Source organism: Saccopteryx bilineata, chromosome 4 (assembly GCF_036850765.1).
Source record: "Saccopteryx bilineata isolate mSacBil1 chromosome 4, mSacBil1_pri_phased_curated, whole genome shotgun sequence".
Lineage (NCBI taxonomy): Eukaryota > Metazoa > Chordata > Mammalia > Chiroptera > Emballonuridae > Saccopteryx > Saccopteryx bilineata.
Window position 1 is genome coordinate 183,590,025 of NC_089493.1, and position 27,093 is coordinate 183,617,117.

The 27,093-nt window shown below is 47.0% G+C and overlaps 1 protein-coding gene and 1 long non-coding RNA gene across 5 annotated transcripts in view; one reads left to right on the plus strand and one right to left on the minus strand.

The window, feature by feature from the left end:
- Positions 1 to 27,093, minus strand: part of ATP10B (ATPase phospholipid transporting 10B (putative)) — a 263,328-nt gene that overhangs the window by 81,085 nt on the left and 155,150 nt on the right. Inside the window, exons 3-5 of one of the 4 annotated variants that reach the window (XM_066273192.1) lie at positions 24,570 to 24,851; positions 23,382 to 23,576; positions 3,567 to 3,771 (exon numbers count right to left, since the gene is read on the minus strand). In XM_066273192.1, coding sequence (XP_066129289.1) covers positions 3,567 to 3,771; positions 23,382 to 23,576; positions 24,570 to 24,844 — 675 coding nt within the window. In that variant the 5' untranslated portion in view covers positions 24,845 to 24,851. Of the gene's footprint in view, positions 1 to 3,566; positions 3,772 to 17,780; positions 17,869 to 20,468; positions 20,581 to 22,055; positions 22,724 to 23,381; positions 23,577 to 24,569; positions 24,852 to 27,093 lie in introns of those variants that run through there. The other 3 variants (XM_066273193.1, XM_066273194.1, XM_066273195.1) reach the window with 3 other exon arrangements.
- LOC136336101 (uncharacterized) lies at positions 8,467 to 9,914 on the plus strand. The gene is made up of 2 exons (XR_010731381.1): positions 8,467 to 8,570; positions 9,072 to 9,914. It is a non-coding gene; the product is annotated as an uncharacterized lncRNA (long non-coding RNA).

A 27,093-nucleotide genomic window follows, 5' to 3' on the forward strand; every position in this document is an offset into this window, starting at 1 on the left:
TCCACCCCAGAAGACTGTTGCAAGGACTAAGAGACAATGCATGCAAAAGCCCCAGCCCAGGCAAGAAGCCCACGTATGGTAGCTTTGTTCTAGTGGCTGTTAAGGGTTTTTGAAAGTTCTTGACTACAGAAAACTCTTCCCCTTTGTTGTACAGCTTTTTCAAGGATGTGGTGGTAGTGGGTTCATGTTAGGAAAATCCGGGGAAACCTTAACAAAATATGCATGTATATCTATAGAAGTAAATACCTATAATGTAGTTGGGGGCAAATCCCTAAATTGTAATCTTACCTCTCATGCAGCAGTCCTGGAATATGTTCCTTGGAATAAAAGATTTCTGTGGTTTAATGTTTAGAAATACTAGACACTAGTGGCTACCCCCGCACTTCCTTTGGGTTTATTGAAGTATCTGAGCAAGTCCTGTAGTGAGCAGTACTTGCAGGCTTATACCCTATTGCCTTCTGATCTTATCTGACTTTGCAACATGTATTTTTCTTGTAACCCGCATCAGCGTCTTTGCTCGACACATTTGACAAGTACTATATAGTATATAGCGTTAGGCAGAAGAGAATTTTCTCCATACTCAGAAATCTTTCTGCACGAAAGACATAAGGGAGAAGCAGGGAGGCCAAGAGCGGCTGAATTCCTCTTCCCCACGGAGCTAAGCCTACATTTATTCGTCCTGCCACTTACTAGTCCGTGGAAAGAATATTGAAAATTATACATGTGCGCTTTCCAATCAGATCTCTGGGTACTCTCAAGGTAACAGTCAAAGGGCCAGGGAGATGAGCTACTGAAAACTTGAGGAGCTGAGACTCTGGGTGAAGCGGCTTTGAATCCTGGTCCCAACACTTCCCGGCTCAGCGACCTTGGGCAAAGTTACTTAACCTTCTATGGCCCAGTTTCCTTACGTGTATAATGGGGACAATAACAGCACCTATCTCATTGGGTTTTTGTGAGGATACATGATGTAATCATGCCAAGATTAGTAAGAGCTTAAAAAAATTATATTGTTACTATTATCTAGAAATGGAAAAAAAAACCAACCCCACACTTGAACAAAGCCAGGAAGGAGAATTAGGAATTGAAACAGGATAGAGAACTCTGAAAAGCTTCAAGCTCAAACAAATCCTTCCTTTTTTCGCAAGTGAATTGTCCTTTCTTTGTAAGGCATTACGCCACGTTCCCTGTGAGGAGTCAGGGTTAGAGCCGGAGCGATGTGATGAAACGGGCTGGCCGACAGCACTGGAGTGTGAATGACCCCCTCACCTGGCTCTTCATCCCAGTCAGATCCCAAACCATCGGCTAATTAACATATAAGAAACAGCTTGGGAGCTGCTGCCAAAGACAGAAAACAAAAAAACACAAATAACTAACCTGAAACTTGACAACACTGAAGTAACGACCCGAGAGAGAGTAAGGGGCACTGAGAATTGTGATCAGGATGTTGGGGTGAGGAGGCTGGCGGGGAGACTTGTAAGCACACGCAAGCTTCACTGCTCCCAGAACTTAAAAAAAATGAAATAGAAATTCTCAGAATGCTTTTTACACATTCACTCACACATGTATTCACACCGGCATGTGTATCTGCACGCACGTGTGTGCGCAATCCGGGTTTCCCATTGGGAGATCTGGTAGAGAACGCGCGTGTGTGCACAATCCGGGTTTCCCATTGGGAGATCTGGTAGAGAACGCGCGTGTGTGCGCAATCCGGGTTTCCCATTGGGAGATCTGGTAGAGAACGCGCGTGTGTGCGCAATCCGGGTTTCCCATTGGGAGATCTGGTAGAGAACGCGCGTGTGTGCGCAATCAGGGTTTCCCATTGGGAGATCTGGTAGAGAACGCGCGTGTGTGCGCAATCAGGGTTTCCCATTGGGAGACCTGGTAGAGAACGCGCGTGTGTGCGCAATCCGGGTTTCCCATTGGGAGATCTGGTAGAGAAAGCCCGAGTGCCCCCACCCTAGTGGACAGAATCAGGTTGTTTGTGTGTGTCTAGACTGGCGTTGTGAGCTTACTCAGATCCTGCCCTGCCTTTCTGTAAACACTGGGGGCATTTGGTGAAAGGGATAAGGACAAGCGAAAAGAGAAACGGAGACGCCGCTCCTCAGCGCAGTGGCTAACTCAGGCCAAGCCCGGGGACTGCAGGGGGGACTGAACCACCATAGTAACATGACAAAGCCAGGCGATGGTGGGCTCCACGGCCAGCGCGTTGACTGCAGCTGAGTCGGTGGCCAACAGACCATTTACTGTGGGCCTACTATGCACCAAACTCTCTATTTTCTCCTTTATTTTCCGCCGTATTTGAATCACACCGCGTAGCTATGGCAAGGGGATGATCATTCCCACTGCCGGGTTGAGAGAACAGACTCCTGAGAGGACTGGATTAATCACACCAAAAGGGATTGTCTGAGAACTGTTCGTTCGCTACTTCACGAGAGGCGGAGTGAGGTAGGATGAACGGTCTCCTCTCGAGAAGTTTCCGCAGAGGTAAATGAACTGATGAGAATTTCTGAGGGGCGAAGCACCGCCCCCTTTCTCCTAAATCTCCTGACGCATTCAGTTTCTCCCCAGCCAAAGACTGGCAGAGCAAAGAAAACAGATGCAACTGTATTCTTTTCCACGGGTAGAGAAAGGTACCTGGTTGGAAGTCTACTCTTTCAAGGAGAATTTTCATTGAAAACTAGAATATCACACCTCCGTTTCAATCGGTCAACGCTTATTGCCCATGCACACCACTGACATTGGCTGCCAACTGTCTATCTGCTCTCTTCTGATGACGTGCCTATCTTCATGTGAAAGAAGTCATGCACATATCATTCAGTCTCTAGAATGATCCCATGGAGAGGGTACTACTTCTGTACCCGTTCTCCAGATGGCGGAACAGAGGTGTGCGAGAGCAACCACTTGCCTCAGGTGAGACAGCTCATAAATGGTGAGTGTGCGCTTGGAGTCCAGCCCTAGGCTCTTAACCACCAAGTGATAGCGACTTCTCCATCAATGTCTAAGGTACCAGATATGTAAGTGTAGGGATTCAACAAAAGGGAATTGCTCCCTACTACCCTCAGAAAGGGTTCAGGACCATTGAGGAGGTAACACGGACACCAGTGGGAACAGTTAATAACACCTAGCTGCAGTTCATGCTGCAGTCAGAGGAACACTAGAGAAGAGCCAGGGAGGGTGAGATTGCCGAGTCTGGCTGGGCAGGACGAGCAGGGAGGAGATCAACACAGAAAGCAGGTTGGTCCCAAGGGTGGCTAAACATGTATGACACTCCTGGGTTCAGAGCAGAGAGCATAGTTTTATCGGATGAACAGAACAGGTCCCCGTGTAAGAACTCTGAGGCCTTCAGCAAGTTCGTTGGCTTTCCTCAGGCCTCACTTTCCGCCTCCGTGTTAAGGGGATAATATCTGTTTCAGAGGGTTGCTGGGAAGATTCTACCCAAATGCTTGGGGAAAAGGAGGTGGCCATTCCTTTCTCCTCTACCCATCAGATTAAGTTCAGTTTCCCCATAGAGCTGGCTCGCTTCTTCCCTTTGACCTTACCATGGAAGATTCTGGAAAGAGCCCTACCTGCTGAGAAAAGCCCTTCACCACACGCCTTTGTTTGAGGTTCGTCTCTCCATCCAGGTTGGCGGTCTCCAGATGGCAGAGCCCGCTGGGGTCCGAGGAGAAGAGGAGGAGTATGTCTGCCGGGACGATCTCATTGCTCCGCATCTGGACGAAGTCTCCCACACGCACATCCCGCCAGTGCTTCTGCACGTAGCTCTGCTCTTTCCTTGGGTGGGAGAGAGACAGGGGTGAGAGTGAGTCCCGAGGTTCCCCAGAAAACGGAGAAGTGAGTGGAGGCGGGTCCTACCTGGACCTAAACGTCTCCCAGCCGGCCTGTCACAAGAATGCTCGGTATGTGACCTTGCCCCAGATGACCACCATGGGACTCAAGGAAAGCTGAGCATGAGCTATAGAATCTGGCCAGGAAAAGATCCATCTGTGTGATCATTTAGAGCAGGGGTCCCCAAACTACGGCCCGTGGGCTGCATGCGGCCCCCTGAGGCCATTTATCCGGCCCCCACCGCACTTCCAGAAGGGGCACCTCTTTCATTGGTGGTCAGTGAGAGGAGCATAGTTCCCATTGAAATACTGGTCACTTTGTTGATTTAAATTTACTCGTTCTTTATTTTAAATATTGTATTTGTTCCCGTTTTGTTTTTTTACTTTAAAATAAGATATGTGCAATGTGCACAGGGATTTGTTCATATTTTTTTTATAGTCTGGCCCTCCAACAGTCTGAGGGACAGAGAACTGGCCCCCTGTGTAAAAAGTTTGGGGACCCCTGATATAGAGTTTTGGTCGACTGCTGGCTGCTGACTGGGTACCATACCCAGCTTTTGCTCTCTATCAGGAGGAAAGGTGGAAAGGAGAAGGTGACTATCCAGTTATATTAGAGTGTACTCAGAACATATATCTTTTCCCAGAATAGGCAGTTATCACTGTAGAGGGCAGGGTCACAAAAGACTGGTGTGTAGGAGAGATGGTTTCTGATTATGGGAAGAAGAATGCCCGTAGGAAAGGTGAGGATATAGGCCACTGTCTGGGAAGATCTCAGTGGTTCTGAAATAGGATCTAGTGGCTTCCATCGGGGAATGAGGAAGATGGCACCAGGAACTTTGATTGGATGCAACCCACAGTGATCGTAGAATCAGAGAACTAAAGGAATCTAAGGACATCAAATACTTTCTCTTCCCATCCAATTTCTCCAGTTCAGATAATAACAGGGGCAGCAATAATGGCAGATTTAGCATTTCTATTGTGCCAAGTACTGGTACTAATTAACGCTTCACTTACTTGTTGCATAATAGCCCACGGGAGTAGATCCTATTGTACTCATTGCACAAATGAGGAAATTGAGGGTCCAAGACAGATTTCCCAAGGCCTTACAAAAACAGAGCTGGAGGCCTGACCAGGCGGTGGCGCAGTGGATAGAGCATTGGACTGGGAGGTGGAGGACCCAGGTTCGAGCCCCTGAGGTCGCCAGCTTGAGTGCGGGCTCATCTGGCTTGAGCAAAGCTCACCAGCTTGGACCCAAGGTCGCTGGCTCGAGCAAGGGGTTACTTGGTCTGCTGAAGGCTCATGGTCAAGGCACATATGAGAAAGCAATTAATGAACAACTAAGGTGTCGCAACAAAAAACTGATGATTGATGCTTCTCATCTCTGTCCGTTCCTGTCTGTCTGTCCCCATCTGTCCCTCTCTCTGACTCTGTCTCTGTCCCTGTATAAAAACAAAAAACCCCCACCCCAAAACAAACAAACAAACAAAAAACCAAAAAGAAAAAAACAGAGCTGGAAACTGAGCCCACGTCCAACTTGACACCAAATCCCACAGCTTTTACCGCTTGGATAGCCTCACTCCTCAAAAACAAGCCTCTCTCTGCCCTCAGGTGGGACAGCAGCCTCAGCTACCCCCCCACCACTAAAGGACGCGCCACTACCCCAGGCAATGCGTTCTACTCCAAGGGGCTCTCGTTCTGGAAAGTCTTCCTCTGCTTAGTCAAACATGGAACCAGCTCTGCCCTCCCAGGCAATGGGACCCATCTCATCTTCTACCATTTTAAAAATAATTTAAGGCATTCATCAGGTGTCCCTCGAAGCTTTTTGGACATGTCAAGTCAAATTTAACTCTCCAAGTGCCCTTCGTTTATCTTGTGTGACACAGTTTTAAGATCGTGTGGTCCTGGAGGTGTGGGCTCTTCTGTCTCAGGCTATGTTTAGAGACGTCCCTCTTGGCTCTGGCCAGGTAGCTCAGTTGGTTAGAGTGTGGTCCTGATACACCAAGGTTGTGGGTTCAATCTCCGGTCAGGCCACACACAAGAATCAACCAATGATTGCATAACAAGTGGAATGCAAATCGATGCCTCTCTCTCTCTTAAATCAATAAATCAACTAAAAAAAATGCGCCTCTTTAAATGTGGGAGTTGGAAACAAACCAATATTCCACATGGGGTCTCTTTAACTGACCCAGCTGGCTTGCCACTAAAGGCCTCCGAGCCCCTCCAGGCCTGGAGAAGCAGGCTCTCCTTTGCTGTTTTTCTCTACTGATGCCGAGCCCCTCTGGGCTGCCCTGGGCATGACGAGCCCGCTCTTCCAGAGAGAGAGAGGCATGACTGGAATTTCCCATTTCGCCTTTGACTTCACAGATATCCCTGAGGATAAGGGGTTCGATGTCTACCTCCGTTCTTTGGGGACCTCTGGAGAATCCCAAGCAGGCCCTCCTAGGACCTCATTTTCATTGCCATACGAGACTGTCACAGAGGATGCTCTTAGTCCCCTGAAATGAACGCGCTTCCCTTTGGAAAGCCAAGAGGAGATCTCACTAGAGTCTATAAAGCAATCGGGGCCCTCCAAGCTGGACAGCAGCCTGGCAACTGTCAGGATCCACCGAGTTCTGTGGAAGTGCCTGCGGTTCCGGAAAGCTCTGTGCTCTGGTTAAATCCATGCCTGGGCGCTATCATCCCCATGGCTACGGAGACCACTTCTGAGCAGTGTGGGCAATGCATCCGCAGCACTTCAGCACTAATTCTTCTTGTGGAAATGCAAGTCACAGGTTTTTAAGCACTTTTCAGTCACTGGCTTTACTTATGCTTCCTCTCTGTCCCATGTCACTTACATTTTTTCCTGTGAAGAACAGGGACAGCCACCCAAACTTTGTTTCTCAGTGTCATTTCAGAAATACGTGTATCTGCTTATTGATGTATTTAGGATGGGTATTCCTCCACTGGGAGCTGTCAAATAATTCATTTAGGGAAGAAGTCAGGGAGAGATGTGCCTTTCTCCAGAGCAGCCCTGGGAACACCTGTTAAGTGTCCAATTATAAGGCTGCTTAAAGAAATTGGAATGGCCCACACTTTCTATGGGAAAAGAAATCTCACAGGGTAAGGGAGTGATGGCTTTCTTTATTGCTTATCTTTTATTTTTAAGAGTGTGTCCTAAAAAAGGATTCTTAAATAGTGACAGCAAAGTTGCTCCAAGGAACAAAGAATTATCCTTCAACGTGTCTGTCTACCTTCTTCTTCGCCTTTGCTGTGTGACATCTGTGTCCCATAGGAAAGCGCCTTTGGGGACAGTGGGGTATCAGTCGATTGCTATAATCTCAGCTTTCTGCCTGGTATTGGAGATCGGATTTCAGGAGAACACTGTTGACTCTGCTCAGTCTCCCGATGGCCAGTCCTTTCAGAGCACGCTGGGTCCCGTCCAGTCCGGTCTGGCCCGGCCCGGTCCGAAGATGCAGGTCGGGAGTGCGGTAAACAGAGGCCTATCAAAGGCAAGGCTGACGCACCCCCACTGCGTCCTTTCCTCCCCCCTCCTCCTAAAGGACTGTGCTGCTTGTTACGGGATGCGGGCTGTCAGGGCGATGGTGGAAGATGAAAGGTGATGGAGATGAATGAGCGCCCGGCATGCGTTTGTAGGAGTGGCCACTCCTGTGAGTTGGGCTGGCGCATTGTCTGGTCCATTGCCAACAGCACGACAGGTGTCACACGTCAGTGGAGCTACCCGACGAGCTGTATGTCAGACCACACTCTGTCTTCTTTCAATTATTCCTTGGATCCCAGGGAGGTCATTGCGATCCTGGTAACAATCGCCTCTCTCTTCCGTTAAGACAGAATTCTTTCTCCCTTAGGGTGACATGCGGTGGCGAAGACACATTCTCGGTCGCTTGCTTGGCTCACCTCCCCAAGCCAGGGATGCCCTTTGGGCTGTGCTTTTCTACCAGAAACTTAACTCACCTCCAGGCACACATCCTGTCGTCCATGTCTGGAAGCAATGAACGTATGAAATCAACATGATTTTGGGATGTTAGTGCTTAAAAAAGATGTGTTTGTATGTGTGTGTGTGTGTGTGTGTGTGTGTGTGTGTGTGTGTGTATGTGTGTGTGTGTGAGTGGGAGGGATAGGGTCCAGTAATTTAGCTGGCACACCACTTAAAGAATGATATTTATATTAACCCAAATATGGTTATGTTATAAAACAGTCAAATTTTGTAGAAACTTGGGGGATAAGAGAAGGGGACATCAGGGACACTGCCCTCTTGCACTGGGCCACTCCGCGCTGGTCTCCTGATCCGCTGGGTTCACTTTGTCTCTTCAACTGTCAGGAGCCTGACTGGGGAAAAGGCAAGGGCGCACAGCCCCTGGGGGCCCAGCTGGTGGAGGGGACGAGTGGCTGAACCCCGCTGACGCGGAAAAGCGGCGTGTCTGCTTCTGCGCCAAGTGACAGTCGGACGCAGCCAGCTGCTGGCTGGCGGCCAGCTGAGGAAGTCACTCCCTCGTTCATCCGGCACGTTCGGAGCAGCTGGCCCAGGTGGACACGTCCACACACTCTTGATCACCTCCCCGCTCAGTGAGTCACACATGGGAACTGGCTGCTATTTTAGTTTCATGGAATGTTCACTGATGTTTAAAAATAAGACAAGTCCAACGTGGCTTGGGACAAAGACACCATCTGGCAGATTCTGCCTCCAGGAGAAATTAAGTGGGGCCGTGTTAAATGGCTCTCCAAGAGGAACTCGGGCTTTATTAAGAGGTAAATAAACAACAGGAGAGGTAGAAAAGTAACTGGCTGCTTTGGGAGGAAGGGATGGGGGAGGAGAGGACGCTTAAGGCTTCACTTCTCAAGGATGTGAGTTTTATAAAAAGGGTTTCAAGAAACGGGAGTGGAGGGAATTTACCAGGGGGATTAGCTGTCTGCAGGGCATGCGATGACACGCTGGCCTGGGCTGTCCTTCAGGGAGCTTGAATGTCAAGCCCAGAACAGGCAGTGTTGCTACCCAGGGATGGGAAGAGTGTTAGGGGGGAAAGAACAGAGTGCAGGGACTAAGGGTGGTTTGGATCCCAGCTCCCCCACTTACTCCCTGTGTGATCCTGGGCAAGTTACTTAACCTCTCGGTGCCTCTGTTTTTTCTTTTCTTTAAAAACTTTTTTCCTATTGTTGAGAAAGAGAGAGAGAGAGAGAAAGAAAGAAACACCAACTCATGGTTCCACTTAGTCCTTCCATTTAGTTATGCACTCATTTGTTGCTTCTCAGGGATGGAACCTGCAACTCAGCATGCTGGGATGACACTCTATCCACCAAGCCACCTGTCCAGGACAGTGCCTGTTTTTTTCCTTCAATTGAAGGTAATATATGCATTTGCCTTGGAAGAACTGGTGACACAACACAGGTAAAGCACTTTGCACTTCGTGCTCAGTAAACACAAGCTTCTTTCATGATGGTGATGAGGACAATGTCTATTACTGCTCTAGGGCAGACGGAACACTGCCAAGCCAGCCCCAGCGAGTTCTTCATGCTCTTGGAACACCCATTTGATGCCCGTGATTACATTGTATGGCTTGGGCCCAGGCACACAATATGCAAATATAAAAAAAACTCTGAAAATCCAAACCATTTCTCCAAGCCCAGAAAAGAGGGACCCAACCTCAGCAGATCAAAGATTTGGGACTCTGGATGACGGCCACTGGGCCAAAACCCCCAGAAAAGCGCACCCTTAAAATCAGGTCTGCCTAGCGAGTTCTTTTGTAGATGTTGACAAACTGATTCTAAAGTTTGTAGGGAGAGGAAACAGACCCAGGAGCATCAACACAATATTGAAGGCAATAGAACAAAATTGGACCGACATTTCCCGACTTCAAGATTCACTATAAAGCAATAGTAACCAAGACAGTGCTGTATTGGCAAAAGAACAGACAAATAAATAGATCAGTGGAACAGAATAGAGAGCCAAGAAATAAACCCATGTAAATATATTCACTTGATCTTTGACAGAGGAGCAATGGCAATACAGTGGAGAAAGATAGTCTTTTCAACAAATGGTGCTGGAACTACTGGACATTCACATGCAAAAAAAAAAAAAAAAAAAAAAAAAAAGAATCTAGACACAGATCTTACCTCCTTTTCAAAAGTTAACTCAAAACAGATCACAGATCTAAATGTAAAATGCAAACTATAAAATTTCTAGACAGTAGTATAAGAGAAACACCTAGATGACCCTGGGTATGATGGTGACTTTTTAGATACAACACCAAAGGCACGATCCATGACAGAGAAAATTGATAAGCTGAGCTACATTCATATTAAAAATTTCTTCTCTGTGAAAGGTAACATCAGAATGAGAAAATAAGCCACAGACTGGGAGAAAGTATGTAACTCGTAGAAGACACATCTGATCAAGGACAGTTACCCAAAATAGACGAAGAACTGTTAAAACTCAACAATAAGGAAACAAAAGAACCTGATTAAAAATAGGTAAACGATCTGAACAGACACCTCACCAGAGAAGAAATACAAATGGCAAACAAGCGTGTGAAAAAATGTGCTACATCATATGTCCTCTGAGAAATTAAAACAATGAGATATCACTACACGTCTTTTAGAGCCAACAAAATCCAGCACACTGACACTACCAAATGCTGGCGAGGCTGTGGAGCAACAGGACCTCTCCCATTGCTGGTGGAATGCAAACTGGTACAGCCACTTTGGAAGACAGTTTGACAGCTTCTTATGGAACTAAAGCCACTCTTACCATGCAGTTCAGCAGTCACATCCCTTGGTATTTACTCAAAGGAGCTGGAGGTGAAAAATTTGTCTCCTCAAAAATCTGCACGTGGATATCTATAGCAGCTTTATGCATAACTGCCTAAACTTGGAAGCAACCAAGATGTCAATCAGTAGGTGAGTGGATCTACAATGGACTATAATTCAGTGCTAAAAAGAAATGAGCTATCCTATCAAGCCATGGAGGAACTTGAAGTATATGTTACTAAGTGGAAGAAAACAATCTGAAAATGCTACACAGGGTATAATTTCAACCATATGGCATTCTGGAAAAGGAAACACTATGGATACCAATAAAAGATCAGTGGTCACCAGGGGTAGTGTGGAAGGATTTAAAAAAAAAAAAAAAGAGGAACACAGAGGATTTTTAGGGCAATGAAACTTGTTAGGTAGATGCAGGTCATTAAATATTTGTCTAAACCCATAGAATGGGCAACAGCAGAGTGAGCTATAATGTAGACTATGGGCTTTGGTGATTATGATGTGTCAATGTGCGTTCATCCATTGTAACAAATGACCACTCTGGAGGGGGATGTTGACAGTGGGGGGTGTGTGTGTGTGTGTGTGTGTGTGTGTGTGGCAGCAGAGGGTATATGGGAAATTTTTGTAGCTTCCCTTCAATTTTATTGTGAACCCACAACTGCTCTAATAAAATATATAAAATAAAGACAAAAAATCAGTGCTGGAGGAGATCAGCTAGATCTTCAATTCAATACCTCCATTATTCAGGTGAGGAAACTGAGGCTAGGAGTGACCACCAGGCATATAGCAATGAAGCTGGGGTTGGTACCTCTGCTCTTTCCATGGCTCCAAGGGGAGCCCCAGAAGACTTGTGATCCCGATTGCTCTGGCAGTGGTGTGTTGAAGTAGAGGCAGTAACCCAGAGTGGTTAAAAGCTCTGAAGTCAGGTGGGCCTGATCTGGAATCTGCAGTGTAATCTTGAACCCATGACTTAACTGTCTAACCCTCTGCTTCTTCATCTATGGGACAAGTTAAATGTATCCCACAGGTTGTAGCAAGAGTTAAATAAGATCAGTTAGGAAAGTCTCTAATGACCTCACACACATGGCATTTACTGCTGCTATTATTATCATCATTAGTATTAGCTTGGAGCGAACAGGTCACTGCTGTGGAGACAGTGGGCTGGAGATGGTATGGTTGTCTATTTTTACGAGCGGATATGAATGAAGGGTGGGGTGCTATGTCTGGAGGAGGAGACTGGCAAGAGGGCCTAGGAATTGAAAGGGAAAAAGGGCCGCGTGACTTCTGTCCCTTACCTGGCTCCAGGAAACAAAACAGAAGCTAAAGGATTTACAGTGAAGACAGACTGCAGCTGGGGCAGAGGGCAGTGAATGAAACTGTGTCCCTGCCTCTTTCTTCTTTGCCCTCTGCCCCTGCCTATCAGCTACAGACCACAGTGAGAGGGCTTCAGCCTCAGAGAGCTAGGGAAAGGACCAGCGGGAACAGCCGAGGCCCGAGGAGGGGTATGAGAGCAGGCTCGGCTGGAAATAATGGGGGGCATCAGACCTGAAGATGCTCAGGTATATCTGGGGAAGCCTGAGGGTTAGGGCCGGAGGGCTGAAGTCCCAAATCGCAGTCTGGGGCTGCAGACCCCTGTCCTTGGGGCATCTGTGTTTATGCAACCTCATGATCACCCCGGGCGGTGAGGCCTGACACATTTGGGTCACATTTGTCCACCATAAAGTCCTTCTTTATACTGGGAGGACGTTGAAGCCTCAGTTCTAGGGAAACCCACTCCCTGACCTCTCTGTCCACAGGGCCACTGCACACAGGAAGTAGAATCGAGCAACGAACGGCACCAAGCAGTAATGGCCAGGGAAACACCGTGCTTGGGGGACGGGGTTCTCAGGGGCAATCCGGCAAGGTCACGGCCACAGATCATGGAGCCTGAGTGCATTCAAGGCATGAGAGGTTCCCCCAGTGCCCTTCCTCTGGCCGCTGCAGATCTAAGTCCTCCCCTTTCTTCTCCCGGGCACTGGGCGTCAACAGTGCCTCCTCGTTGCCCTGCTTCCTTACCTGTTCGGGTCCTGCTTCCCAGCTGTTCCATGTGTCTTCCATTTGCAACTATGTAATAAGCGTGCTGAGAGCTGGGATGACCCTGGGTCCCGTAGCTCTGTACCTACAGGGGTCTGTATGGTGTCTAGCACATGGGGACGGGTTGGTACACGGTAAGTATTGATGCCTTGCAGATTCTTCTTGGACGTGAGGGAGCAGAAGGGAAGCTTTGTTAACCTTTAGCCATTTTCACATCCAGTCTACCTCTTCTTGTTATGGACTCACCAGTGGAGACGTCAAATAATGATAATATATATAAATTTAATATGATAAACTATGTACAGGCAGTCCCCAGGTTATGAACGAGATAGGTTCTGTAGGTTTGAAAATGTTAAAGTATTTATATGCACAGAAAATTAGAAAGAAATACTATAAGACAAAAGTTTGTTTAAGTTGCATTCAATAGGTCAGTGTACCTGTTCCAACTGATATACACATTCAACTTAGGAACAAACAAACCTACAGAACCTATCTTGCTCATAACCTGGGGACTGCCTGTAATATAAATAATATATAATATATAATTTAATATAAGTTTATATATATTATATTAAGTGCCTATAATAAACACAGTACTTAGTCTTTATGACCATTTATCTAATAATGAAGCAACTTTTGTTATTACCCTTATCTCTATTTTATAAGAAAAAAGGCCCAGGAAGGTTATCTAACTTGTATAAGGTCACACAGGTGTGTCTATGAGGACAGATGAGTGACAGCTATGAGAGCTTCCTGGCCCATCGTGGTCTCTTGGTCCCGGTTGGGAGTGAGGGACAAAGCGGATGAAGCCTCTGAAGTGCGTGTCACAGATGTCCAGAAGGCTGGCTGGGGACAGAAGTCTCGCCTTTTGAAACCATGAGCTCCTTAAAGGCAAAACAGAGGCTGTAAGTCCTCACCCGCTAGAGCAGAAATCATGCCTGTTGACACAGGTGCAGAGCTTTGGTGACACTTGAATTCTTGTTTTGTGACTCTTCCACCCACTGAGTTTCAGGGAAGACCTGCTGCATCCTCTCCTGAAATGACAGGCTGAATTGGCCCGAGGGTTTATGGCCTTCTGTGAGCACAGGGCGGGGCAGTGGGAGGGGGGTGGGCACTTGGAAAGTGAACGCTTCTGAGAGGAGCCTAGTCTGCTGGTGCCACAGGCACAGCAACGACCCGCGGGATGGATGCTACGGTCTGCTGGTCTACAGACTCCGGCCAGTGGGGCTTTTCACTGTCATCTTCAAGTGACACTCATGTTCCTTTGCTGTCTGCATTTTTTAGAGTCTTTCCCCGATGTCATTATAGTGTGCGGTCCAGTTCTGTGGTAAAGGATTCGTCTTCTCTCCTGGGGTTCCAAACACCAGCCAATGAAGGCTCCTTCCTTCTTCCTCCCCTTAGGTCAAGCTCACGGTGACTTCTGCCGATCAAGGTTATATAGCCTTCTCCTTAGCAATATTTTAGCTGACATTGTCTGAGTGTCTGGCACCATGCTAAGCATTTCACATACATTACCTCACTGAATACCTGCAGCAACCCAGAATGTAATTTTAGGGCAAAAATGGATAGATATTAGAATGGCCCTGGCAGAACCTACAATCTGCCCTGTCCATCACCTCGTCTCCTTTGGGTTTCCCAGAGAGCTGTTACTCAGAAGAAATGACAGTAGAGTGGAGCCTGAACAGTAGCACAGTGTGATGTTCTGATGCACGCTCTGTGTTAGAAGGTGGGTTGCCCTGGCCAGTTGGCTCAGTGGTAGAGTGTCCGCCTGGTGTGTGGAAGTCCCGGGTTCGATTCCCGGCCAGGGCACACAGGAGAAGCGCCCATCTGCTTCTCCACTCCTCCCCCTCTCCTTCCTCTCTGTCTCTCTCTTCCCCTCCTGCAGCCAAGGCTCCATTGGAGCAAAGTTTGCCCGGGCGCTGAGGATGGCTCTGTGGCCTCTGCCTCAGGCGCTAGAATGGCTCTGATTGCGGCAGATCGATGCCCCAAGATGAGCAGAGCATCGCCCCCTGGTGGGCATGCCGGGTGGATCCCGGTCGGGCGTATGCAGGAGTCTGTCTGACTGCCTCCCATTTCCAACTTTGGAAAAATACAAAAATAAATAAATAAATAAAAAAAAGAAGGTGGGTTGAACAGAATGGCTTAGGCTCTGGGCTGGAAGAGGCCACCTGCCTCCCTCTCCTGAATCTACATCTTGGTATGCGTGTGCTCAGGTGTGGTGCGGAAAGGGAGGGGCCTGTGGGGACAAGAGATCCAGGCTTGAGGGAGATTTCCCGAGTTCAGATTTTAAATTCTGCCTATAGAAGAGATGAGAAATAAGAAAGCAGAGCACAGATTTTTGCTTTTAAAACATTATAACCCTAAAGAGCCTACTGGTTTATGTGGCTCTGTGAATGTCCTTGATTTTTACTAAATAAGCAATCTTCCTGTGTGTGTGTGTGTGTGTGTGTGTGTGTGATGTAGCAAGAAAGATGAAGGCTCAGATTGGGCCTGCCACTGATACAATTAGAGTTGATATGCCTGGAAATTAAAAAAAATTTTTTTTTTAAATTACTTATTGCTACTATCTATAGCGCAGGCACTGAGTTAAACGGTTTATAAGGATTATCTCATTCAATCCATTAGATAGGTTCTGTTATTGTCCCCATTATACAGATGTTGAAACAGAAGCTCAAGGGATCAAGTAATTACATATATCCACCCATTTAGTAAGTGGCAGTTCTGAGATAATCCCAGGTCTGATGCCGAAGTCATTGAAGCCAAGTGTCAGCTAAGATGTCACATTTTCATTATCATCTTTGAGACTGCCTTAGCCACCATCCTTCTGCATGGCATTGTACAGTTGTTTCTGTAGCTGCATGACTTTCTTTTTATATTTATATTTTTATTTTTCGAAGTGAGAAGCAGGGAGGCAGAGAGACAGACTCCCATGTGTGCCCAACTGGGACCCACCTGGCATGCCCACTAGGGGGGCGATGCTCTGCCCATCTGGGGCGTTGCTCTGTTGCGGCCAGAGCCATTCTAGCGCCTGAGGCTGAGGCCATGGAGCCTTCCTCAGTGCCTCAGCCAGCTTTGCTCCAATGGAGCCTTGGCTGTGGGTGGGGAAGAGAGAGACAGAGAGGAAGGAGAGGGGGAAGCGTGGAGAAGCACATAGGTGCATCTCCTGTGTGCCCTGGGCAGAATCAAACCCAGGACTTCCACAGGCCGGGCCAACACTCTACCACTAAGCCAGCTGGCCAGGGCTTATAGCTGCATGATTTTCAAGTCTCCTGCGTGTCATCTGTACATCTTTTCACAAAATACGCTGTAGGGGGATTATGCTCACCATTTAAGATGAGACACATGGGGCCCCCGATGCTTACACGGCTTCATTCAGGTCATGGGGCTAATCAGGGACAGACCCAGGACCAGGACCTTTGGCTTCCCCATTCTCAGGCTTTCCAATCAGGGTCATCAGCACAGAAGGCGACTGATGTACAAACAAAAACAGGCTGCAGGCCAGCAGCTTTCTTCTCCAGCTGAGCTGGTCCCCACCAGGGGCCAGGCCCTCAGAGCCACGCTGTCAGGAGACTGGCTGCTCTGCTGCAGCATCTGCGATGACCCTTCCGTTACAGCAGCCGCCTGACTCACAGGGAGAATCTGCGCGCCTCGGTATAAAGTCAAGTGTTTGAGAGTTTCTAATCTGAGTCATTCTTCTCCTCAGTTTCTGACGTGTCTTGAACCTGGTCCCTTTGAATGCAGCATAAACCACACAGACAACATTCGGTTGACTGGTGAACAGGCTGTGAGCTGAAGGGTATTACCTCCGCCTGGGTAAACAACGCTCATCCTTCAATCCCCCCTGAAATGCCACCTCTTTGGGGGGTACTTCCCTCTGCCTTGATGTTTCTCACATGCAGATGAGTCTCCCTACCCCCGTGCATGACCGGGGGCCCTTTGTATAAAGGCTACCAATGCACACGGGACACCGTGACTGGTTACAAGTTCCTCCTGATCCCTGCACCACTGAGAGCCCTTCGAGGGCACACAGGGCCCATGGTGGCACATGCTCACTCGGTCCTGAATGAACATCTGCTAAAATGACAAATAAGTGAAAGCCTGGCCCCTTCAGCCCTGAAGGCTTTTGCTGCGTTATAATCTACAAAACACAAACACCAGCCTGGATTCTGAGTCTCCCCTCCCGCTTCTTTATTGCATGTTCTCTGAATACAAATACAATTTTACTAAACTGGATGAAAAAAAATCTCTTGCTGGGTATGGTTTCTAGATTCATTAAACTGAGCCCTGGGAGAAACAAAGCTAATACAATTCTGAAGCTAATCTCTCCTGGAAGTCATTCCATAAATCTGATTAATGGGTCACCTTTGGACTACGAGCGCAGTCGCGGTATTAAAAGCAAACGCTCTAACAGGACTGTGAGGCTGTTAACAAGGCTCTGGTCTGTGTGAAAAGAGTCCCCCACAGTCTGAACACGTCGAGGCTGGATGATGCATGGACTTAGGTCGAGCAAAATTCGAATGGCCTTGGTAGTCAACTGCACAAAAATAAACACAACCAAAAAAAAAAAAAAAAAAAAAAAAAGGAACATCAATTTCTAAACGTGTGACTCTGAGACAAAGTGGATAGAGCTAGCTAGTGCTTGAGATAGAAGCTTTGACTGTGCTTCTCAGAAAAAAAAAATCAAATGGTCCTCTCAGCTCTCGTGTTCTTTGCCTGACACACCCTGTGATGTATCATTGACACTCGACACAAGGAAGTGCCGTGAGCATCCGTCCGTTAACATGACAACTGACCCCACTGAACAATTCCTAGCTTCCTATTCTGGGGTTTTTCACGGACTCAATCCACTTTAGAGTTGGGAAGAACTTTAGGGCTATACAATACAGATGTCCCAAAGTATGTATGTATGTTCCTGCCTGTTAATATGTGGAAAGCAATTCATAAACAGTCTAGGCTTAAAATTTTTTTAAGGTGATAATGTCAAGAACATTATCTGTTCTCCTTTTGCTCAGAAACTATCTCTTTTTTTTTGAGGGGGGAGGTTTCCAGCTTCCAGGGGAGTAGACTAGGTACTGGACTTTGCGGCTCAGGTATAACCTCATTAGCATAATCCCCTCTCATGCTCACAATGATTGGTTCAGGGATGGGCATGTGACCCACTGTGGTCACTGAAGTTTGAGAAGGGACTCGACCTTCCAAGAATGCTTCCAGTGCCTTTCTCTCTCCTTCTGTGAATTATCATATGCAGACTTGAAGGCTGGAGCTGCCGCAGCCATCTTAGTGCCATGAGGGAGGTCTGCCTGAAAATAAAGATGACACGGAAGGGGACTGAGAGAAGAGGACAGCTAAATGCTGGATCTAGAATGCAGACTGAATGGTACATGAACACCTATCACCTCAGGACATTTGTAGTGACTTAAACCAACAAGTCTCTTTGTCCTTTATGCTTGTGGGCACTGAGCTTTCTGCTGACAACACTGAGGGACACAGAGCTGGTTAGGTTACTACTGCATGCTGGACTGCGTCCACCAGAGCTTCCATTGTGTTACTGAGCAGTGTGCCATTTCCCAGATTGATCTGGCTGTGGGTTCTGTTCTTTCACAGTGCACCTCACAGCGCAAGACCTGGTCTGACTCCTAAGCTTTATAAAAGTATAAAGTGAGATCCAGAGATTTAAATGGCTTTTCTAAGCATGACAGTTGGCCCTTCAACAACATGGTTTTGAAGAGCGCTGGTCCACTTATGCATGCACTTCTGTGCGGTTCAAAACCATGTTGTTCAAGAGTCGCTTGCGTTAGTAGTTACTGACTCCTAGGCCTGCACTCTCGCTTCAAGATCAAACCCTCCCTCTGCCCAAAGAGGTTAAGAGGTTCCCTCACTGAAAACAAACCCCAAAAGAAGAGTCTAATTATTCTTTTGCAGAGACTCCAGATTGCTAGGATATTATAAAGCAAAGGTGGCAAATTAGGGAGCTCACAGGCAACATGAGGACTTTATGTCAAATACAATAGGAACTAAAAAAACCCCAAAAATCAGTTACCAACATTTCAAAATCAGGTTATTTCAAATGGAAATATTAATTCTAACTCTGCTAATAAAACTCAGGCAATCTGAGCCCTGGACGGTTGGCTCAGTGGTAGAGCGTCGGCCTGGCGTGCAGAAGTCCTGGGTTCAATTCCCGGCCAGGGCACACAGGAGAAGCGCCCATCTGCTTCTCCACCCCTCCCCCTCTCCTTCCTCTCTGTCTCTCTCTTTCCCTCTCACAGCCGAGGCTCCATTGGAGCAAAGATGGCCCGGGCGCTGGGGATGGCTCCTTGGCCTCTGCCCCAGGTGCTAGAGTGGCTCTGGTCGCGGCAGAGCGACGCCCCGAAGGGGCAGAGCATCGCCCCCTGGTGGGCAGAGCGTCGCCCCCTGGTGGGTGTGCCGGGTGGATCCCGGTTGGGCGCATGTGGGAGTCTGTCTGACTGTCTCTACCCGTTTCTAGCTTCAGAAAACAAACAAACAAACAAACAAACAAACAAACAAACAACAAAAAAACTCAGGCAATCTGGCAACACTAGGCTCGAACATATTTGCACAGGGTAACCAGCCGGAGCTGAGGGACATCTCTGCCTCAAGATGGAGACACTGGGCCCTTCGTCTGCCACAGTCCTCACCACTCCCTATTGCATCCTAACACTGATGCCAAGTATCAGTTGTCATTAATAAGCACACGCTAGAAATACTGTTTCCCTCTTGTATCCAGTCTACTTCATTCAATTACCTTCCTGGCCCTGTAGTCCATTATTTTGTTATCCTGGAAGAGGTAATAAATATTTAAAAATATTCCCAAGGTTCAGAAAGTTTGCCACAACAGTATGTGAATCAGTGATGAACAGGTCTTTTTACTGTGTGTCTCTTCTTAGTCCTTCATGGGCTGTGGGGTAGGAGGGCCAGCATGTATTTTTTTGGCCATGATGTTTTTTCAGAGACCATCTCTTTGTCCCTATTATTCCATTAAGTACATTTCAGGAAATACTGCCACAAAAACCCCTAATGTCCCTTTGTGCCTGTGAGCCTGTGGACTCACATCTCCTTTGGCTAGCACTGTTATCACATTGGTTTTCTGCTGTTCCCTGGAGATGACTGTGAGCACAGACAGACCCACAGCAGCCTTGCATCCATGAGACCAGCCGCCGGCGCAGGCCTGTCTGTGGTCTGACCAGCATCGACATCACCCCGAAAAACAGGCTCCTGAACCCGGGATGCTGAGGACAAAGGATTTTGGCACAGCAGGGAGAACAGGACCAGGCTAATGGAGGTCCACACATATCCCTCCCCAGGGAGCCAGCTTCCTGACTCACTAGCTTCTCTGAAAAAACAACAAAGGAGAACAGTGGAAAATCAAAAGTGATGGGCTGGATTGTCGACAGGAGAAAAGCTGTGCTTTCTTAAAAAACCAGTCTCTTCCTGGCCGGATAGCTCAGTTAGTGGAGCGTTGTCCCGAAGAACAGAGGTTGCCGGTTTGATCCCCAGTTAGGGCACATGCAGGAACAGATTGATGTTCCTGTCACTCCCTCTCCCTTCATCTCTAAAATCATTAAAATAAACATTTACCAGTCTCTTCAAAAGGAAGGCGTCTGACCCCAAAGGTTATTTCCCCTCTCTTTATAATTCCTTACTCACGGGCGAGGAATGACTAAATCGCACCTCGAGATTGTGCCAACAACACTCCAGACAATGAGGCCCAGCTGAGAAAAACACAACAACAAACCCAAAACAAAAGCCTTGACTGTACATTTTTAGGTGTCTGGCCCGCAGAGGTCAGAACGTTACCTGGAGCGGAGAACACAGAGCTTCTCTTGGGGACGCCCTGGAGACAGAGGAGTCACCTGCGTTAGGTGTCTCCTTCCATGTTCCCCTGGCTACAGCTTTCCAAGTGGAGCCTGGCTCAGAGACCCTGCTGGCAGGCAGCCCCCAGCCGGTCACCGTCCACCCCCTTGAGGACGAGGACCCCTCATGAGCAGGAGCAGCCCCTGCACAGACAGCTGCAATGCACACCTTAAGCAAGAATGACCAGAGCAACCGCTAATCTCTGGCTGAACGAAGGTTCATGGGGTCAGAGGGAAACGTCAGATGGACAGTGCCCCTGGAGCGAGATAGACATTTTCCTGGTTTGCTAAGACATCAAGCCCTCCCCTGCTAGTGAGTCAGTCAGTCATCTAAGGCGCCTCCTCGATAGCCCAGCAAGCATGCAGTCAGGCAGACTCCATAAGTCCAGGCTCGACTGCCTTGCTTCTTTCTGGGATATGTGAGCTGTCACAAGGTTGAGACCCACGAAAACTCTGTTTCCTTCCCCTACTGACCAAGAGCATGTCCTTTCCTAACAACCGCATTTGGCCAAACTGCTTGACGGAACTTTTGTAAAACAATGATATGTATAAGATAACAAATAACATGGCTAGACAGGTGCTGTGCAGTTTTTGCTTTGGATGGGACAACATCAGACAGGAAGCTTACGGACAGGCTTGATGATGGAGCTAATAAGAGTTTTACACCCTCAAAGTAAAGCAATCACAGCTCATGTACTGAGCAGTTATAAGATGTCAGGAGTAAAAGAAAACCAGATAGAAGGTGACAAGAGGACAATTTGACTTTGGGTGATGGGTATGCAACATAACTGAATGACAAGATAACCTGGGGATGTTTTCTTTGAACATATGTACCCTGATTTATTAATGTCACCCATTAAAATTAATAAAAGAAATCATTAAGGAAAAAAAAGATGTCAGGAGTAGTGTTAACTACTTTCCAAGGATTAACTTGTGCAATTATCACGACCCCCCCCCCCCCCCCCCCGGAAGTGTTCTGATTTTATGAATGACAAAATGGAGCTCAGAGAGGTTAGGTCAGTTGCTTAAGGTCACATAGTTCTGGAGTGATAGTCAGCCCGGAAATGGCGTCTCCAAGCCGCTTTTCCTAATATATCACTCTCCTGCTCCCCCAACAAACAGCGGTGCCTCTTGCCCTGGGGGGATCTCCAACCACGCTCCAGTGCGCTCATGGCCACGAAGCGCTACAAATAAATGAACATTTATGCAAAACTCTTAAATACTGAATCCATTTGAAACAGCAAAGAAAATGCCACATCCTGAAGACCTCCCAATTTTGATATACGATAAAATCAATCCTCTATGTTTTTTTTTTTGGGGGGGGGTGTTTCTGGGGCTTTTTGTTTTTTGTTGGTTTTGGTTTGATTTTAGACCATAATCTTCACTGTGAAGAATTGAACAGCTTCACCGAGAAGAGATAACGTTCTCTACCTACTCCGACCCTTCCCTGCACAGTCGCTGTCGCGGCAGCAGCAGCCGCGGACAGAGCAGAGCGGGGCCCACAGGACGTCCCCAAAGTGTTTTGCTTTACCTGCTGTAGATGAGGCACTCGGTGTTGTTGATCACTTTATCCGATTTGTACCTCTGGAGGTCTTCCCAAGCGTCCTTGACGGCGGTGACCCCCAGGATGATGCAAATTGGTATCAGGTTCACCTCGGGCTGGAAAGCATTGACCACGGGGACAAAATTCAGCACGGCGATGCCCACAAAATAGATATTGGCAAAACGGTGTAGCTGCTCGAAGATGTTCTTGGGGACGAAGGACAGCACAGTGTACTTGCTGGTCTTGATCTGATTCCCACAGTAATGTCGGTTGGGGTTCTCCTTCTGGGACCGTCCTTCGAAGGGCAGGCTGGAGACCACCACTCGTGTCTTGTCTTCTTTCCTTTTCTGCCTTCTCTTCCCTTCCTGTCTCATGTCTGCTCGAGCCTGTCCCTTTAATTCTCACAGGATGGCATGTGAGTTCCACGCAAAGGAGGTTTGCCCCCTGATCAGTTCCATTGTCCAGCAACCAGCGAGTCAGGTCCCCAACATCTTGTACCTCCCTTCTCGGCGGGGAAATTTCTTTCTTCTTATAAAAGGCAAGTTAAAAAAAATGATAAAAAGCCGGCGTACAAACACCCGGGGAAAAACATGACAAGGAAAGAGCTTGCAAAGAACAGGTGTGCGCCTGCCAGGCCACTTCCTCCTGCTTGTGGAGACTCCACCTGTTGGAATGTAGACGTCACCCACAGGTATCTTTCTTTTCCACCCCTGGCAGCGGAGAACAGGCGTGCCAAATCTGGGTCCTAAAACCTGCCAGGTTAAGTCCTAAAGGCAAGGATTTTAAACCTAGAGTCTCAGATGCTTTCAAAATGATATTCATTTTATTGTTTGGGAGACACTGCCTGTCATTCTCCAATCTCCTCCTAAACTTGGTCTCTTGAGATGATCCAGTCAATGCTAGAGTTTTAAATCTTGAGCACGTAGCCCTGCTCTTAATGATGTAACATCCTTCTGTATAATTACGGAGTGTTTACACAAGTGAAATGGAGGTTTCTAAGTCTCAGCACTACTGACATTTTGGGTTGGGTAATAATCTTATGTGGTGGGGGGGCTGTCCCATAATATTTTAAGATATTCTTGGTCTTTACCTACTAGATGAATACCAGTAGCATCCATCTCCTCAACATAAAAGCAAAAATGTCTTCAGACATTGTCAAATGTCCCCTGCAGGGCAAAACTGCCCTGTTTGAGAATCACTGAATTAAGTGAAACTAAGAATATATGTGAGAAATGAGACCAATCTTTTGAAAGTGCTGATGAGTTTGTATGACCCTGTTTGCAAAAGAGAAAACAGAAGCACGATTCCTCTTACCTCTCATATATGTGGATGTGGGAGCAGTTTATCTCTCTGTCAAAGCGGTATCTCTTGAAGTCCTCCACGCCGTCCTTGACCATGATGATGAGCAGCACAGTGGCCAGTGGTAACATGGTGATTTCCCTGTGGAAAACTTCCATGGCAGGGATCCAGTTCAGGATCACCAGGAGCAGGAAATAGAGGTTGGCCCACCTGGAAGGGGCAAGCAAGGCGTGAGTGACTATCACAGGCAAGAAAAATATATTTATACTTTCTACCCTATTTCTTCCCTACCATTGGCCCTGAACCAACTAAAATGACATTCTCTTTCATGTCACCTTGATCACTATGGTAAAGGGCTTTGAGGCCAAATCTATCTGTTTCCTATTGCTCACTAGTCGTTTTGTTTTGTAAAAGGGGAATAATATGGCCTACTTTAAGGGGCTCTTACAGATATTACATGGTGTAGTATTTGTGTATAAAACAGAAGGTTCTGGAGTATGGTAGTTGCTCAATAAATAATAGCTCGTAATAATAATTACAAAATTTAGGATGCTATCTAAGTACATATTTTACCGTATAATTAAAAGATGATTTTGCATATCTCAAAAGAGTAGCTTGCATTTTCAAGTTTTCCAAGTGCATCTTGCTTCCCTTGCCACAGTGCCTTTGCACATGAAGATTGGACTGCAGGAACATCACCCTGGCAGCCTCTCCTGACTTCTCTCTGCCCATTTTCAGCTCATTAATGCCTTCTCTTCTTTCAGGTTATACGTCAATTTCAATTCCTCCTGGAACTCTTTCCTGACTTTCTTAACTAGGCCAGATTTCCCTCTTACTCTAACAGCACCACATCTCTCTCTCTCCTTGGAAATAGCTGAGTTATATGTAATTTTACATCTATTTTATAATTTGTAAATTAACATCTATTTCACTGGACAATATACTGAGGATGGTGTCTTTCTTTTCTTCATGTATTTCTAGAACTCAACACATACCCTACCAGAGTAGAAATCAGCACAGAATATGGGTAATATCTGAGTAGAACCTGCATAAATATTTATCGAATGAATGAATGCGAGGCTTCCCAGTGTCCATCCATTTGGGTATCAAAGGAGAGGTGGCCCACGGTGCGCGTCCCCGAGACTCTCTGAGCGGCAGATAATCTGGTGAGAGTGGGTATTGCCTGGCCATGGGCTGGTGTACCTGTGAAACTGCTCCAGCAGGTTCTGGGGCAGGAAGGTGAGGAGGGTGTACTTGGTGGTGCGGATCCTGTTGCCGTGGTATCTCCTGGAGACCTCTGCCCAGTCTTGGTGGTAGATGCTGTTGTTGGGGAACACCACCCGCTGCCGCGTCAGGCTGTAGCTCTCCCTCCCCTTCACGGGGGACAGCAGTGGAGTGGCCTCTGATGGAGAGTGGAGGAGGCCATCTCCGACCCGCCACTGCCACCGGTGCCACGACGAGTCCACCGAGAGGGCCATTTCCGGTCTGAAAACAGACACACACAGTTGCTATGGTCAGAAGAAATACATGGTATACTGGCTCATCTCTTTGTCGACCCATTCATCCATGGAAGACTCTGGGCTACAGTGAGAGAAAAATAGGTTCAGTCACCATCACCCATGTGTTCTAGGGTGACAGACATTGAGCAAAAGATCATATAAACAATACACAACGAACCCCGTGCTAAGTACCATGACAGCACTGAAGGGGGGTGCGGATGTTGATGACCTAGTTTTGGCTATCAGAAAAATTACGGCCTGGTGGGCTATGACCCCAGAGGTCAGAATTCTCATTCTGGTCTACGGCTAACACTGAACTCTCCCTACACCTTGCAGCTTTATCACCGTACTATGAGGAATACGATTCTTACTCAACTTTCCTCACAAGCTTTTTGTGAGGAACGAATTGAATGGCACGTACAAGCACGTTGAGATACGTCTTACAGGGAAAGGTGCTTCTTCCTTAGGTTTTCCCCAGCTCTAAAATTTTCTGATGCCGATCACAGTTTGGAGAACTCCATCTGTGGGCAGAACCTCACATGACAGGGACAGTGGGGCAGAAGAGGTTCCTTCCCAGGGCATTTGGGACTAAGGTGACTGGGATGTGCTGTGTGGTGTCCCAGGAATACCAGCTGGCTATTTCTGCCCTGGTGGATGGGGAGGGAGACCCCTTCCTTCCTCTTCATTCCATTGGGTGATTCCTGAAACTGAACACTCGTCATGCAGACAACCTCCCTAAATGGTGGACAAACACTTCTTTCTCTAGGAAATTTCAGTTTCTGAGATCTTTCAATGAAACCTATAAGCAAGTCCTCAAGGCTTGCTTATAGCCAGATCTTGCTAAAATACTCAGAAGGACATTATTCAAAGATATCCTTTGTAAGGTGAAGTGGTATGTCATGCTTCTCACCCAGCAGGTTCACAGAATGATTTTCTTCTGAGTAAATGGACAAGTGAATGTCAGGTATTATTAATTGTACAACAAGCTCCCCCACCTGTCATTGTAAATATGATTCACTTAAGGAGAAAAAAAAAATCCCATTTCTAGTTTAAATGGTAATAGTTTCCCTTCTTGGTTGCCCATGTGATCTGACCCTTCTCATAATTCTCCTCATGATTTTAATCAATCCAAATGATTTTCAGTCCTTAGACCCCAAGGCTATAAGAAGCTCTTCAGAGTCTTAAGTGAGTCCTTGTAGCAGGCATGAAAAAATAAATGCAATTACTGATGCCCATTATAATGTGACCAGAAGCAGTATTATGACGTTTGACAAGCCAGAAATATATTGTATATCTTCTTTCTCATTATAAAAAAAACATACCTCTTCTATGGATTCTTTTTCTTTAATTGTAAAGGAAAAGGAAACGAAAAGATAATTCATGAATTGAGTTGAAAATGCAAATGAGAAACAATGCCTTGGCTAGCACCATATATAGGCGACCTCTCCCAATTTTAGGTGATAAGATCTTCATATATGAAGAGATTGGGTCGATATGAAGGATGAATGTGTTTTAGGTGAGATGGTTTAAAAAGCCCATTTATCATAATCATATTCTGTGTGTGTGTGTGTGTGTGTGTGTGAGACAGAGACAGGGAGAGGGACAGACAGACAGGAAGAGAGAGAGAGAGAGATGAGAAGCATCAATTCTTCATTGTACTCATTTGTCTCCTTAGTTGTTCACTGATTGCTTTCTCATATGTGCCTTGACCGGGGGGCTACAGCAGAACGAGTGACCCCTTGCTCAAGCCAGCAACCATGAGGTCATGTCTATGATCCCATGTTCAAGCCAGCAACCCTGTGCTCAAGTTGATGAGCCCGCACTCAAGTCAACAATTTTGGGGTTTTGAACCTGGGTCCTCTGTGTCTCAGTCCAATGCTCTATCCACTGTGCAACCGCCTGGTCAGGCTCATAATCATATTCTTTATGTTTCTGTATTAACAACCTAAAATAAAATAAGCTTCCTTAAAAATAAGGCAGATATAAAATGGATGCTAGAATAGTGGATGGGAGTTTGATGAGGAACTGAACATTTCCACAGTTTCAGAGTATCTTCCCCTCACTAAATTATTAATTACAATGGTAAAAAGAAAAATCACTCTGCAGTGGAGAAACCTGGCAGATCCTGGGATTACTTGACATCTTGTGCCTCCTGCCTGGCTGTACTGAAGAAAGCTCTGTCACATCTGCGGTCGTCACAAGGAAACGCCGAAAAACCTCAAACTGGG